Source organism: Homarus americanus, unplaced genomic scaffold (genome assembly GCF_018991925.1).
Source record: "Homarus americanus isolate GMGI-L3 unplaced genomic scaffold, GMGI_Hamer_2.0 scaffold10135, whole genome shotgun sequence".
Lineage (NCBI taxonomy): Eukaryota > Metazoa > Arthropoda > Malacostraca > Decapoda > Nephropidae > Homarus > Homarus americanus.
The window spans coordinates 135,973-153,074 of NW_024756215.1; the positions used below are offsets into that span (position 1 = coordinate 135,973).

The window sequence follows — 17,102 nt, forward strand, 5'->3', positions numbered from 1 at the left end:
CTTTTGGGTGGCAGCGGCGTGGGGGAATAGAGGGGGCGGGGTTGGCCTGGCCTTGAGGCTGTGTGTAGGTGGAGCATAACATCATTAATTCATAAACGCGATAACAATAAGAATGTCATGAAGATAGTTAATATTATTAAGCATGGTGAGAGATGTGTCAGGGTAAATAAAAAGCACTACAACGACCATATCTCTGCCATTCCTTGGCCTCTGACACGGTGAGACATTGAGCACAGTAATTAATTCTCCGAGCTACCGGTAGCTGATCCGAATCCCTGAAAGTTGTTACTAAGGTTGGCAAAACACTGGAAACATGCGAGGTCTCATTCCTACCATTATCGTCACCAACAGGTAAGTCACATTAATTTGTCAGCATAGCCCATGTCATCCTTATACTATTACAGGGTGTCCCATGAGTGACAGCAGATATTTGTAGAGGTGAAACAATATGTGTTATTGAGTTGAAAATCTTCTACACATAAGCATTTTTAGGTTTACTTTAGAAGTGAGGTGGGTTGTAAAAATTAAGCAGGGCAAAAATTTTGCCATGTTATATTTTATTTTTCTTACCAATTGCAGCCATACTATGTGCTGTTGTAATCCTTATTGTGGTGGATTACATAAGGCCTATTAATAACGTGAAATCCGTTTGAAGACACTGTAATGTTCCGACTTGCATTAAACAACATCATACATTCGAGTTCCCAAATCAGCGCCTAGCCTCCCCCACCTCCTACCCACCCAACTATCAAACCTCAACGTTTGAGCATCGTGGGATTCCACACCTAAACACTGTCGACTAGCATTCTCTCCCCACTCCCCCTCCACCATCCCCCCACTCCCTCCTCCCTTCCCCACCTCTTCCCTTCATCCCTCCCCAAGACTAACGTCAGTGGGCATTCCATCCCATCATTGCAGCTTCCCACAGAACCCCCAACCCCTCCCTATTCTACCCATGGTGACAAATTGGACTACTGTAATGAACACTCCACCAGAACCGACTACATGGCTTCTCCCCTTGTATTTAGAGTTAGCAGTAGTGTTGTGATAGCACAGTGAACTTACCAAAGACCAGACTTGACCATCACTGAAGCGTGGATTTAAACATTCTGGAACTTCAGTGAATATTCTTTGTAAAAAAATAAATTTTAAATGAATTATTTATAGGAGATAAATATGTCGTAACTGAAAATTGTCAGAAATATGTAAAAACAGTGGAAAACCATATATTTTGATTATTGGCGAGGCTAACCACCTATAAACAATTAATATTTGGCGATTGGCATAAGTCCTGGTAAAATGAACCAACAAGTCAAAAGCTAAAAATGATCAAATCATCAGTTTATCATGGTCACCATCAAAACAATCCTCTCGACATCACAAAACTATTCTGAATAGATCTAAGAATTGGCCATATCGCGTTGGCCGCATAGCCCAGCTCATGTCTTCCCCTAATGGAGCCCCCACCTATATGCTCCAACTGCCAAACACAAATAACAGTACAACATATTCTCATTGACTGCCCTATTTATAATGGGTATCAAACAGTAATGCTTCACTAACCCTACAATGTAAGATATCTTAGCAGACCCCCAAAACTTTCGAAGTTCAGTTTTGACCTTTTGAAATGCTGTAATCTCCTCCAAACAATATAACTTACTAAATTATAGAAACACAAATATATGTTAACTAATCCCTCTGGCGGCCTAGGAGGGGCTTAAATGGGTTGTGGTGATTGGTTAAACAATCTTGATGATGATGATGGGCCATGGGTGGTGTTCACTCTACAGTAGCAGGGGTGGTGGTGGAGGTTTGGGGGAAAAAATCACTACAGTTCACTATGAATACATGAAATAGGAAGGGTTTTGCAGGCGTTGATCAAAAAGATTTTAAACGTTATATAAGGTAGCAATACTAACCTAGGTGTTACTATATCCATTAATTTACTCTAGTATGTAAAAAGCCTGCATCAGTTACCACAATATTACTCTGCCATTTCAGATATGCCTGCAGAGACTGGCGAGCAATTTCGTAGGAAGTGATTGCTGAGCAAAGGCCAAATCATGTCGAGGATGTGGAGCGGGGCAACTGTGCGAACATTGCTCTCGAGTGGGGGAGGGCACCAAAGGCGATTAGGAGGTGGATCGCGATTGGGAGGAAAGAGGGGCTCAGTGGAGCGAAACCTGAAGCAGGAGGCCACGAGTAGCGTCGGCAAGGATGGATGCCATGATAAGTGGCAGCTGCAGCGGCATTCCAATCACGGGCATCAGTGGAGCATACACAAGAAATCTGGGCCTCAACTGCATGCATATGGCGGCGCTGCGACGCGCGGGATCCAGCTGCCATATTCCAGCTCACAAAGGGTGGCTAACACCTACTCACAAGGAGTGTCGACTCGGCTTTGCATTGGAACACCTTCACATGGAGAAGAATACTGGAGAACCATTATATTTACCGATGAAAGCGATGTTCAGGTCAGTGGGGCGAAGCAAGGCAGTGCTGGCTGACCCCCAACCCTGCAGCTACCATGAAACACATTCAACATGGCGCGGTGGTGGTAGGGTGTCAGTGTCATTCTGGGGGTGGATAAGGCCACATGGGCCAGGTGAACTGGTCCAAGATCAATGGCGAGCAGTATGGGTATACCTGGAACAAGTGCTAACTCCTCACACAGTCCGTGCTATGGCGGTTCCAGCCCCACTACTCAGGCTGGTTCATGACAACAGTCCATTCATACCAGCAACATAGTGAGACTACCTCCAGGATCACCCTGAAATTAGGGTCATCGACTGTAACACTAGGATGTGATATTAATCCGATTGAACATATTTGGGCCATGATGGCGTGGATGTGGGGCGAGCCTGGTGTGCAGCAATAGAGGCCAAAAGCTTCGGCGTGTGGGAGGTATCGTCGGCGACCAGGGTGTGTGCCTGAAGCTGGTGGAGCTCCATCCTAATAAGCCTTGATGAAGTCACAGGAGTACGGCTGGAACAGTAGGACTATTACCCCGAATGTACGGCTGGGGCAGTTTGGTTTTGGTATTTGTTTGTAAATACAATTAATATATATTAACTCACCTACAGTGTTATCTTAAATCCATGTCATAATGATGTCTTAAAACTATATAAGCATGAAAATTCATAACAAAGTAACTTAACAGACACAAATTATGTATTGTGTGGTATACAATAGTCTGCCTGCTGCGATAGGTGTTTTGTCGCACCTTTTAATGCAATTTATCAGACACATTTACCTTAAAACGGAAACCGCTCATGATGTTCAGCGCACAATGTTAGGCCCAACCTGAGCACACTCCAAAATATATGGAAACTTGTACGTTTGGGGTGTTTAACACTGGGGCTAACAGGGACATGCAACTGCAGATGCTACTGTGGGTGTTGTTCAGTCATGGGTTGAGAGAACCCATGCAAGACCATGAATAATGCTACCACGGCCACCTCAAGAACACTACGAGGAGAGGTTGGCCAAACCTTCTTCTCTATCAACAAAAAGAGCTGAGAATGGGATGTATAGAATACGTCAGTGTGGTAACCTGAAACAAAAGTTCACATGGATTAGATGTGGGTCACTGGTGGTGGTGGTTGTAGTTGTGGAAAAGGCCAGTCCACTTTGCCCCCCCTCCCTCACACACACACACACAGACTTTCAAGGTCATGAGGGGCAGTGGTTGGAAGCGTGGAAAAGTGGAACAGTCACTAGATTAGGTCTGAATACTATTTTACAATACTGATAACTTTTCACTCCACTCTTTTTAACATAAGCATATAATTATATAATATTGCATATTATCACAAATATTTATTAAGCCAAAGGATGGGTGGAATATAAATATAATAGTACCATAATCTCTCTTTGTCGAATAACAACAAAATTGTGGCGTGGTGGATGGTAAGACTAACTGACCCAAGGCCCTTCACCCTGATCCTTGCATATTTCACTTTTATCATACTATATTCCTCTTTAAAAGTATCATTGTGACCTGAGCAGCTTAATAAACTTTTTAGGGCTTTTTGTTCCTTGACTTCTGGCCTTCAAAAGCTGGCTGTGGTGGCGTGGACTTAAAGGCAGCTTGAGGGGTATGGTGGTGCAATGGCAAGTAGCCTGCCTCTCATCAGCACCCACCTCCTCTATTACCCCCCACACACACACTACAGTGAGGCTGACATCTGTTGGCGATAGCTGTTCCGAGCAAGGATATTCGAATCCTCACTGTGGCTGGGTAGTGGACACGACTTTTGTGCATGATAGTACTTTGTACAATACAGTACAGTATAGTGTACCTGTATATGATAATTCTATTGATTCTGTATATCTACATTTGATTTTCATTGCCCACAACTAACAGTAATTGTGATCAGCTGTTGTGTACAGCAAACAAACATTCCCTTTTTTCCTATGTTGGCAGACCTGGAACAAGTCCAACGCAAACACGTGAAATGATCTTGAATACAGCCGGTAAACTCCTTCTCGCCATGTGACATCATGCAGCGTGATGGAGGATGTCACTGAAATTTGGTACTCTTTCTATTGTTCTCTTCATAATATACTTGTTACTAGAGCATTTCATAGGTTCAATTTTGCTTCCCCAAGTATTGAAATCATCAGAGATCAACAAAGAAAGGTTATTATCCCTAAAACATCATAATATTAATTACTAAAGAACTGTAGTTATTCTTCAGGTGTCTGTCTGCCAACCAATCAGCTGCCATCCTACAAACTGACCCTAGGCCATTGTTGCAGGCTTTGGCTGTACAGACTGTAGTACCTGTAGCCCCATCTTCTTGTATTCAGAAAAATAATATATATATATATATATATATATATATATATATATATATATATATATATATATATATATATATATATATATATATATATATATATATATATATATATATATATATATATATATATATATATATATATATATATATATATATATATATATATATATATATAAAGGAAATGTAAATGTACTGCATAAGGATACAAAGAGATTGAAAATACTTTGAATGAAAAGGTACCTGGATGTTTTTGTTATGTGAAAACAAAGCAGAAGGATAATGGGGAGAAGTGATGGGACTAAATTTTACACCTGGGGTGCACTACCCACTAAAAGGGTCTTGGAGTGAGCCCTACGTGTTATAGGATGATCAGTGAAAAAATAATTCTGGAAGGGTATAACTTAGTCTTGTGGTATGTGTCCAAGCACAGAATTATGGCATTTACACATCTAACTTAGCTACACCTAGCAGGATTTCATAAACCCCATTTTATGTACCAATAAAAACTATTTTTTTACTAACAACCCAACCTTATTCAATCAAACAACAAGCCCCCCTGAAGGATTTCCCAAAGGTCTCCTGTTGTGTATTTGACCTCTTGCCTACATCATAAGATGTCACAAACTGAATAACTGGTCTTACATGAAATTGTGATACAAAACACTATTGGGTGGAACATACTGTAATTTATTCAAAAGATATGACCGTTTCAGAGTTGCACAAGGTGAAGTGTCCACATAGCAAAACAATCGTGTAATTTGGAAAACTACATGTTAATAACTTACTGTTTGTACAGATTTTTCCAGTTCTTGAGGCACAGCAAATGTTGTGATGCTTGTCTGCCCCAGTGGCCAGGCACCCGCCTGCAGCAAAGACATGGTTACACAATTAGTTTTTAACATTTCTCCTTGACATTATAAACATTTCAATACCTCAAATAAAATCACAAATACTGTACCAGTAATCAACAACATTATGAATACACAAACTAGCCTGGGCTTTACTTCTTACACCACAACAATATCCCAGCTCTGCTTACTGTTGTGTCATATATACCATATAATGTGGCCTATAAGTTGATCTTTCAAGCTCCAATTTTTTTGTTCAAAACTAAGGGTCATCTTATACAACAGGTATAAAATGTCAACCTCTAAGTATGCTCCACCACAAGCATCAGATTTTCACTTTACCTTACTGGTAGGTCTCAAGTCACTTTCCCAGCACTCAAACAAGTTTTACCTAACTATAGCATTTTTCCAGAAGGGTAACTGTCACTGAACTCGGCCTCAGGTCAGTGATTACACTAGTCATACCGACATCTGTCAAAACATTAAAATATCTTTTGGTGTGAACTACAGTGCTTTACAAACAAATGTTACTAGGGCAGTTACTTGTAGTATTTGTTGTTAAATTATTTAAAAATGCAATTATGGTACAGTATATTCATGCAATGCACTTGGATTTTGTAGAAGTTTACATGAATGTGGTGTAAAGTTACAATACAGGCACCTGGGAACAGCTGCCTGGCCTGCTGCAGCTTGGCCAGTGTTGCCATCACCGCCAGTGATTCAGAGGCAGAGTCAGCAGACCCATATAATGAATGATCTTTTTTGTCTGATAATGATGAACCAGAATTTGAAGGATTTTGAAACTTGGACAGTTTACTTTGGTATTAAATATTAACTTAACTTTTAAAATTCTTTTATTTTGTCCATTAATAATATAAAATACATAAAAGGTCTAAGTCAAAGATGAAATTCGCTTTCGAATGAAGTTTTTTCATTATTTCTTTGTTTTGTACCAAACTTAAACAAACAGAAACAAATGACACCAAACATATAGCACAATAGGTAATGAACTACAGTTTGTACGGCTGGACTTATCCCAAATCATTTATATAACTGATAAAACTCGAAATACTGTAAATATGTGCAGTCTGTGGGGAGGTAAAACACTCGAGGGAACAGCCACTGGACTTGGCGGCCACATTGATGGGTGATCAGCTGGACACTTGACTCGTACTGCCAGTACAGTAGAGTTCGCATTAGAATACTATGACACACAAATTAACTATAACTTGTCCATCATTGGTTGAGATTTTCATTCATTTGCACCATACTTCTTTACACTTGATGACAGAGGATGAAAATGTTAAACCTCTACATCGCTTCTTAATATTTCGTAGCATATATTATTACTTAAATCTTGTCACAATGTAGTGTTTAAGATGGGGAGATGCCAATATAGTTATATTTCCACTACCAGGAAAATTGTGGAAAATTCAGGGGATGAAGGATTTTTTTCCGGCTTTGAGAGTCATCTTGTTATTCAGAAATCTCTTTATCCCGGAAGTGCTCTACATCAATTGTTCCGGCTAACGGAATTATTGCCGTACTGTATTTCATTTTGGTGCTGGGTACCGTATATACTCGTCTATAATCCTGATTATTTGACAACAAATCGTTAATTTATGATATTCCTCGTTTATAGGTCGACCCAAGTTTTTGAGGGTAATGGAACAACAAAACCTTCAGTAAAAACACTCTACGTCCTATAAACTGAGGCTTGCCGTGCCTGAAACACCGAGCGCCGAAGGCAAATTGTTTACCATTTATTATTACGGCACTTTACACTGAAACGCGGGTAGTTTCAACAGAAATATTGTATATTTCCATTCAAGTATTTATTCAAGTCAATTAGGAGGGAATATTATTGTAATACAACAGTTTTTTAACTGAAAACCATTCGAAAAGCGATTACGGTAACATCTTTTGAACGAAAGAAAGCGAGTCATTTTTTTTTTTATTGGGCACTCCCCTACATCCTTGTGTAAGGTGAAGCACAGAAGTGTTTACAATGCCCAATAGGGAAGCATGCTAAGTTCATGCTTGCCTTTATGTCTCATGAGTTAATGGCGTAGAAGCCTGAAGAGTCAATGGTTTATGTCATCAAGTTATTGGAAGCTCCAACAACTTGTCCCTGAATACGAATTTTCAACTTTCGATTTACACCAGGTACCTACTTTACTGCTAGGTGAACAGGCACTAATGGGGGCTAGGAAGTATGTCCAAACAACTTCCACCGGCCTGGGAATCGAACACGTGACATCTCGCTTGCGAAGGCAAGAGCGGTACCAGTCTACCACCAGCACCCCCGAGAAAGTCATTGTTTTCGTCACGATTTTATCCCACTTTCCACTGTAATACGTACGTCATTTCAACAAAAATATTACATTTCCGTGAATGTATTATATCAAGCACAGTATGAATAGAATATCAATAATATAACAGCATTTTAACCGAAAACTATTAAAAAAACACGTAACATCTCTTGAACATCGGACGGTTAGGTAAAGTCTTTTGTTTTCGTCATGTAGTTTATCCTAATTTACATTGAAATACATCACGTTTCAGCAAAACTACTATTTATTTCTGAGAATATGGAAATGTAATATTTTTGCTGAAATGACGTATGTATTACAGTGGAAAGTGGAATAAAATCGTGACGAAAACAATGACTTTCGCTTTCTTTCGTTCAAAAGAAGTTACCGTAATCGCTTTTCGAATGGTTTTCAGTTAAAAAACTGTTGTATTACAATAATATTCTATCCTAATTCACTTGTGATGTAACAGTTTTTTAACTGAAAACAAATTGAAAAACACGTGTACCATCTAGCTGATACGGCAGAGCCCTGGTCGCGGATGCTTTGTTTTTGCATCAGCCCTTCTTAAGCAGCCTTTAATTTTAGCGTACATTGAAATTGTGTTTACCGGTATACAGTAAAACCTTGATTAACCGTCAATCTCGAATTCCTATTTTTTTTTTTTACGGGGATTAGCCCACCCGGGCACAGGTCACTGACCCACATCAGGGCCTGGGGGGCGATAATGTAATGATAATAATAATAATAGGAATAAATAACCATAAAGAAATGCAAAAATTAAAAAAAAAAATCAAGAGTGAGAAACAATATATGTATGTTGTGTTGTCAATAGTAAGAGAAGCAATTGAAACCCTGCAATTGTGTGTAAATGAGGTAGAAAGTCAAATCAGCAACCTGGGACTTGGTCACAATTTTTGTGATGACATACAGTACTATATGTTCTTTGACTTTTCCTTTTTTTATTCACGGTTTCTGTAATGGTTCATATTTATTTACTAAAGTGGTTCATGTTTTAAAGCAAATTCTATTGAAATATGAATGGCAAAAGAACAAAAATGAATAGAGGGAATTAAATGAGGTAGGTTAGGGAAAGGTACTTTGAAAATGTATGTTTTATTTCCGTAGACTGTATGTATTATTAACCGACCTTTTGGATTATCCGTCAGCCCCTTCCCCCCATATGTGGTCGGTTAATCAAGGTTTTACTGCATTCTTATTTTCTTGCTTCTTATTGTCCAGAAATATGACAAGTTTGTATATAATACAATGTTACGGTACTTTTAATTTACAAGTATTCATTTTTAAAAAATACAGAAAACACCAAACAAATACCAGTACGGATATTTGCGTGACTCTCCCGCCAAAAACGACCAAACAGCTGGTACTCTCTCCCTCAGCCCTACCAAAAATAGCCCAACGACATCTTTCTTGTTTATTCTCTTCCAATTTCTCACTTTAACTGGTATTTTCTATTTCATATTGCCTACATCAGATAAACTACAGTAATTGAGGTTAGACACTGCTATAAATTTGATTACCGGGTACTGGCAGAATGCCGTTAGAACCACCTGACCCTACCAACAGTGTTGCAATTGAGACACAGCATATTTTTTTTTTTTTTTTACATTTTTGGAGTCTCCATTTCTGTTAATTTTTTTTTATGTGGGGTTTGCACAATAGTAAACTGTTTTACCTACTGTATTGTAAAACGATTTGGGAAAAGAAATACAGTAGTCGGTAACTTAAAATTTTAAACGGAAAATCTTGAAACTGGCAACTATGTGTAGATGACCTGACTCGCATCATATTATGTCATCACGAGTAGCCTACGTGTATATTTCAAATTGTGTCTTGTTATAGTGTAAACGTGCTTGACCCATATTCTCTTCAGCATGGATTCAAGAAGAAAGTTCACAGCAATGTTCAAGCTCAGAGTGATTGAATATACAGAACAGACTAACAACTATGCAGCAGCAAGGGAATTTAAGGTTTCCGAAAAAAATGTTAGAGACTGGAAAAAGCTCTTTGCACAACTTAAGCTTATGCCGAAAAACAAATGTGCTAACAGAGGAAAGTGTAACAAGTGGCCACAGTTGGAAGTTGAAGTGGCAAAGTATGTCAGTGAAAACCGACAGAATGGATATGGTGTTTCCCAAGGATCAATTCGAATCTTTGCCTTGAAACTAGCAAGGAAATTAGGCATCACAGATTTTAAGGCGAGTCATGGTTGGTGCACAAGATTTATGAAAAGAAATGATTTTGTACTGAGACGGAGAACGAAAATATCACAGCGTCTTCCACAAGAACTTGATGACAAGGTTATTGAATTTCATAGGTTCATAATCAAACACCGGAAGGAGAACTCATATAGACTTTCGTGTATTGGAAACATGGACGAAACGCCCATGAATTTTGATATGCCAGTCAGTCAAACAGTGAATAAAGTTGGTGAAAAAACAGTTTTAGTTAAAACTACTGGACATGAAAAATCAAGATTCACAATTGTGCTATCATGTATGGATGACGGCACAAAGCTGACGCCTATGGTAACATCTAAAAGGAAAAAAATTCCAAAGCAAAATTTTCCAAAAGGTATAATCATCCATGTGCACGAGAAAGGATGGATGGATGAAGGCGGCATACAAATATGGCTTAAAAAAGTCTGGAACTTTCGACCAGGAGGACTGCGCAAAGAAAAAAGTCTTCTTGTGTGGGATATGTTTCGGTCACATTTTGTTGACAGTGTTACTGTTGGGATTAGGAAGGAAAACACTGATACAGCTGTGATTCCTGGTGGATTAACAAGTCTTGTCCAACCACTGGATGTTTCCATAAACAAACCATTTAAAGATGCGGTAAGAGTGAAGTGGAACAACTGGATGATAGAAGACGATAAGACATACACAAAGGGAGGCAACATCCAAGCTCCATCACAAGCAACATTATGTGAATGGATTGTAGAGGCCTGGGATACATTCAGACCAGAAAATATGGTGAAATCTTTAAAGAACTGTGGGATTTCGAATGCTCTTGATGGAACAGAAGACGACTTGTTGTGGGATTATGAGGCTAATGAGAGCGTGATTGAGGATGAAGATATTGATGATCCTATGGCTGATGATGGTGTTGATCCATATGACGATGCTGTTCAAGGAGAGGACTGGGAGGAGCTGTTTGGTGCTGAAGACGATGATAAGGAAAATGATTTTGATGGATTTTAATGAAAATATTCAGAAATATGGTATTGTAGTATTTATTCAAGTGAATCAGGATAGAATATTATTGTAATACAACAGTTTTTTAACTGAAAACCATTAAAAAAGCGATTACGGTAAAATCTTTTGAACAACGAAAGAAAGCGAAAGTCATTGTTTTCGTCACGATTTTATCCCACTTTCCACTGTAATACGTTCATCATTTCAGCAAAAATATTACATTTCCATATTTATTTCTGAGAATATATTCATTCAGGCACAGTTAAGGTAAAACATACTTGTGATGTAATATTTTAATGAAAATATTTAGAAATGCGGTATCATAGTTTTCTTTTGTTTCAAATTTAATTAAAAAAGATTGATGTTTCAAATTTAATGAACAAAAATTTATGTATCTACAAATAAACTTTTAAAAATGAATAATTTATGTTTTACATCGTCCTGTGCTACCATACCATGCATTTGGCTACTTTGGGCTTGCTATGATGACGCAAGAGATCTGCCCTGGCAACTGTAACGACACTCACAGCTGGTGGTGCATCATTTCCATTGTTTACTGGCAGTTACTGATAAATATTTTTCAACCTAACGAAACTATTACCCGTTTAGAGGTCGACCCCCCAATTTTTCCCCAAAAAATTTGGTCTTAAAAACTCGAACTACACACGGGTATATACGGTAGTTCAATCTGCCTGTTACCTGGATACCGGATAGTCAGGATTCTACTGTACAGTAAACCCTCGAACACCCAGACCCAGGAAATCGGGATTTGGGAAGATCCGGACAAAAAATTTGGGGGTACTGGGTTAAGAAGCCTCCTAGAAGTTTCCCTAAGAAACATTCCCAAACCAGAGCAACGAACATTTAAGGCCCGTGGGCGTTAATTGACCCGTCAGTCAGTTGCTTGGACACAGGTGCCCGAGGAGGTGGGAAACATAAATAGAGTTGACAATTGTTGTTTGATGGAATATTATTTCATTCACTCTAATAATGATACAATGTTTCTTATTATATTATCATAGGTAAATGCATGGTTTATATACGGTAATTTGTTCATCACTACATTAGTACTGTATTTTTGGTGTTTCTAATATCATTTATAATTCACCGGAAAATTCGGACAATCTGCTTTTCCAGACAGGTGGTCCCCCCTTTTAGTCCGGATCTTTGAGGGTTCAATGTATTGCCATGATCTTGAAAAGTAGGGTAGGAATTGTCATCGTGTAGCTTGAATAGATGAAGCCATGGTATGAATTTGTGGGACCTAGATGAAATCATTCATTACTAGAAGAAACTATTGAATAAAAAGACAGATGGACAGATAGATAAGTAAAGACAATGTTCATCATGAATTAAGGGGTAAAAAATAAAGAAGTTAATACAAAAAATATGAATGACATTTGTATTCGCAATATAGAGGTACAGTGTGTGTAAAAAAAAAAAAATCTAAGTTTTGCAAGATTTTTTCCCACTTTGGCACATGGGACACCAAATCAAGTGCAACAAAAGACTCTCCCTCCTTTACTTGTACAGTGTACTCCCCTTCCACAACATGACCCCAAGATATCCCTCCCATTTACCTAAGTCATTTAACTCACCCTAATAACAGACATCAGCAGCAAGTTCAGCTCTAAAAACAACTTGACACAATTAATTCCTTAACACACACACACACACACACACACACACACACACACACACTCTCCACTGTTTCCTTGATGTCTATCTTAATTAATTCGTCAACCTCCTCCTCTGTCTCACCTTTTCTCCAATCATCCACTTTAGAAATACAAACTCTTATTACCAATCTTTTGCTTCTGATTCTCACATTATGTAGATTGTGTCTTTGTGAAGGCTGGTCAGCTCATAGTCTGACACTCATTTCACTTCTATATCTCTTTCTTATGTCCATATTTCTTACTCTATACATACTATTCACTCTAAACTCCACTCCAAATAATATGATTTCTAAGTTGCTGCTTCCTCTTGTATCTACAGTCCATGCCTTACAACCATACAGTTTTGTCTGCTGAACTATTGCCCTCCTCATCCCCATCCTTGCCTCCTTCAACAAAGTACTCTCTCTCCATATATCTCATAATACCCCAACTCACTTCTTTCTTTCAGCTATTCTAATACTCAATTTGTCATCCACTGTGCCATTTGCTGACACATCTACTCTTACGTACATCAAACACTTTTATTCTTCTATTCTAATTTAGGTGGGTCAACTCACCCATGTGGGTGGAGGCTAGTACAGTAATACAGCATGCCCTTAAAATTCACTGGGGTTTGGGCCTCAAAATGGCAGCAAATTGGCAAAACCATTAATATCATTTACTGACCGGAGGGAAGGGGATACATTTTTCTCGTGTGCAAAGAAATGTATATTCCCTTTATGTGTTTGCCCTTAGGATAATTATTTCTATTACCCATACTGTGCGCGCATGCACACACACACTTTGTCTCCAGCCTTCATAGGGTGAGGATGTCGGCGCTGCCTGTGGTCTCTTGACCATGGAGACAGCTGCCAGCCTGGTTTGTCGGGCACTCCCTTTCCCCAATTCCTCCTCCCCATCTGGATTTATCAACATCCTCCCACCAATAGTACAGTGCAAAGATTGACCATCAAACCACAAGTGATATACAAAAGTGACAATTTCAACTCGAAAGAAAGAAAGAACTGTTAGAGCGACAATCAGTGCTTAGCGGTCAATGATGACCTGACCAGACCAGACACACCCTGTCCACCATACACTCTTCATTTATTTTCATCCATTTACATGCACACACCATACTAAAAGAAATGTAAAAGAAATACTGTAAATGACCTTAGTGCAAAGCTGGAGTGCACATGTACTAACTTCATTACGGTACTAAAATTGTTATGTCTAGTGCGAATTATAGGTTGTTTATATTTAAATAAATCAACATCTTACAAGAATCCCAGCAATGTAAATTATATTCACCCAGGTCATTTCACTGGCTTTTTATAGGAGAGAAGCTTAGTCACTTAAGAACTGGGCCTGTGCCAACTGTCAAACTGCTCCCCTCCCACCACTCTCCCTCGCTCACTCCCTCCCTCTCCCCCATCTGCCCAGCGTTGCTGGAATCCTTGTAAAACAGTGAATAATTTTAATATAAACGTCATGTATTTTGCACAAGAGATAAAAATTAATCACCTGTATCACATTACAGTAGTGATTTAAGAGTAAAAGTGTATATGTACGTATATAGTATTCCACATACACTTAAGTATAAATACAAAGTTTATGTGATGATCGGACAACGTCCATTTCGGTTAACGTTACGTTTCCAAGAACGTATCTAGGACGTTAACCAGCGTATGGCTGTATATTTGAAATCCACACAATTACATATGAATGGTAAGATATATAATCAAATACTATAAAATACTCTCACCATTTTAGTGTGATCCCTGTCCCTGCTACCCCTTGCTCAGCGTTGCTATGTCGGGATTATATCTGGACACCTTAAGTTGCACACACCCCTCGGAGTGATCAGTTGTAAGTCGGCTGCGATGAGGATTGAGGATATTCTTCATGTGTGAAAATATCTGCTCGCATAGATATGTCGATCCAAAGGTTGAAAACAGTGCGAAGGCAACCTTCTTCATGCAATCAAATTTCTCTGGTAGGATGCCCAGCAGCTTAGGATGGAGGCCTCATGATCACTCACAGTCGTTTCAAGTGATTTACGAAATTCCATGAACTTTACTACCCATAATGAAGACAACTTAAAATCGATCAGCTGCTTCTCCAGGTCCCCAATTTCTATCCACTCAAATAAAGACAAGTCCAAGTCACTCTCCTCAAAGTTTTCAGGTTTAATTAAAAAGGAAAACATTGGGCCAATGAGCTGGAAATCTTGAAATCTGACAGAGTACTCTGACTTCAGTTCTTGCATATACACTGCAATCTCTATAACGTTCACAGGATGATGTGCTGACCACCCCTTCAGGTGCTTGAAGTAGCGGAAAGTTGTAGTTTCAATATCCACCAAGTAAACTGCCAGCTTTGCAACAAGAGCCTTCCAAGTGTCATACAGATCCACAACCGTTTGTCCTGCGGATGAAGATTAAGGTCACTGAGGTGTTTGGTGATGTCTGAGAGAAACATAAGTTTCACTACCCATTGGTCATCTTCCAGTTTGGGGTATTTTTTGGCCCTTTTCTTTCAGAAAGATCCTGATTTCATCAAAGCATTCCACAAACCATTCTAAAACCTTCCCGCAACTTAACCACCTAACACTGGAGTAAAGGGGTATGTCTCCATATGCACTATTCATCTCATCAAAAAAAGATTGGAATTGTCTGTGTAAGAGCAGATCGTGCAACCAAAAAATTCAGTTTTTGTCACGGTGGGCCAGTGGCCATCACTTTATTGAGATGAGAGTTTGAAATTCTGGCGCACAGATTTTCTTGATGAATAATGCAGTGTAACTTCAGGATGGGGTGCCCGATTTTATCCTCAATTAGCTTGGCAAATCCTGTGTGTTTTCCTACCATAGCAGGAATGCCATCCGTTGTAACTGCAAAAATTTTTTTTTTAATATCAACCCCTCTCTCCTTAAAATGATCAATGGACATTTTAACAATGTCATCTCCCTTGGTAGTACCATGCATAGGTCTTAGGCACCACAGCTCCTCGTGTACCTTCGTGTCACTGTACCTTGCGACAATAACCAAAAGTGGTATTGTATATCATTTATATCACACTCTCATCAACAGTAATACTGAACACAGTTGCATTTGTTAATGCATCAGTTTGCTGTTCTCTTATACAGTGGTCCCTCGGTTAACGAACTCAATCCGTTCCAGCAGGTTGTTCGTTAACCGAAACCATTGTTTCAATGGGTTTTTGGGTAATTGGTTCCAGCTCACCGAAAATTGCCTAAATTCAACAAAAATGGTAGAAAAGTTCACTTACTTTGAGGTGTGTATGTAGAAGGCTCCTGGATGATGATGATGGGAATTAGAATGGGGGTGGAGGAGAAGGAAGAAGAGAAGGCATTGGGGTGGAAGAAGTCACCCATGGCACCATTTCACCCATAAAATTTTAGTTCTCTTGGTGTATTTCAAGATTATTTTCTTTAAATCAACACTGCACTGCATTATATATTGTCAATATGTAAAATATATTTCAAAATGACCAATAATTTGCTTGGAAACACAGAAAAAAAGCATTTAGTTGAAGAGAGTCTCAAGCAAGATGTTACCTCCAGTGAAAACACAGAGAGACTAACGCCTGTTTGCTGTGTTAAGAGGCTGGATGCAGCGCATTAAACTAGTCACTTTACCTTCAATTATGTTCAATAATTGTTAAAATGATTAAAAAATTGAATATTAAACTTTTAAAATTATTGAATAGCATAAACTTCTTGATATTTACTAAAATAGTAAGGAATTTAAGCCCTAGAACCGATTAATGTATTGGCGGACTGATACTAAAGCTGGTTGCCCGGTCAGTGCAAGCGAAAACATGTTGAGGTCGGTTCGTAAGAAATTCGTTAACCGAATTTTTGTTCGTTAACTGAATTGAAGATTCTTATGGAAGGCAGTTCGTCAACCGAAATTTCGTTAACCGAGGCGTTCGTTAACCAAGGGATCACTGTATTTGCAGCCATGTCTGATATGCGCCTCTCTACAGTCCTGGCTGCAGCAGGCATTTCTTTTATCCTTGAGATGATTGTGTGTTTGTTTGGTAAATCATTAAATAAAACTTGAGAGCTGTTGAGAAAGGCCTCCTTTATGTAATCCCCATCAATAAATGGTTTTCCATGTTTAGCAATACAGGTACACTGAGAAACTGTGTAGCTGGCCTCAGTTGCATGAACTTTGTGTATACTCAAATTTCTCATAACGTTGCTTTGTTTTTCATAGCTGGATACTGCCTTCTT

The 17,102-nt window shown here is 38.9% G+C and overlaps 1 protein-coding gene across 2 annotated transcripts in view; it reads right to left on the minus strand.

Annotated features, from left to right (window-relative positions):
• Window positions 1–17,102, minus strand: part of LOC121856737 (cullin-2-like) — a 93,090-nt gene that overhangs the window by 37,979 nt on the left and 38,009 nt on the right. For both annotated transcript variants that reach the window (XM_042352421.1, XM_042352423.1), the window contains exon 11: window positions 5,591–5,668. In XM_042352421.1, coding sequence (XP_042208355.1) covers window positions 5,591–5,668 — 78 coding nt within the window. The remainder of the gene's footprint in view (window positions 1–5,590; window positions 5,669–17,102) is intronic.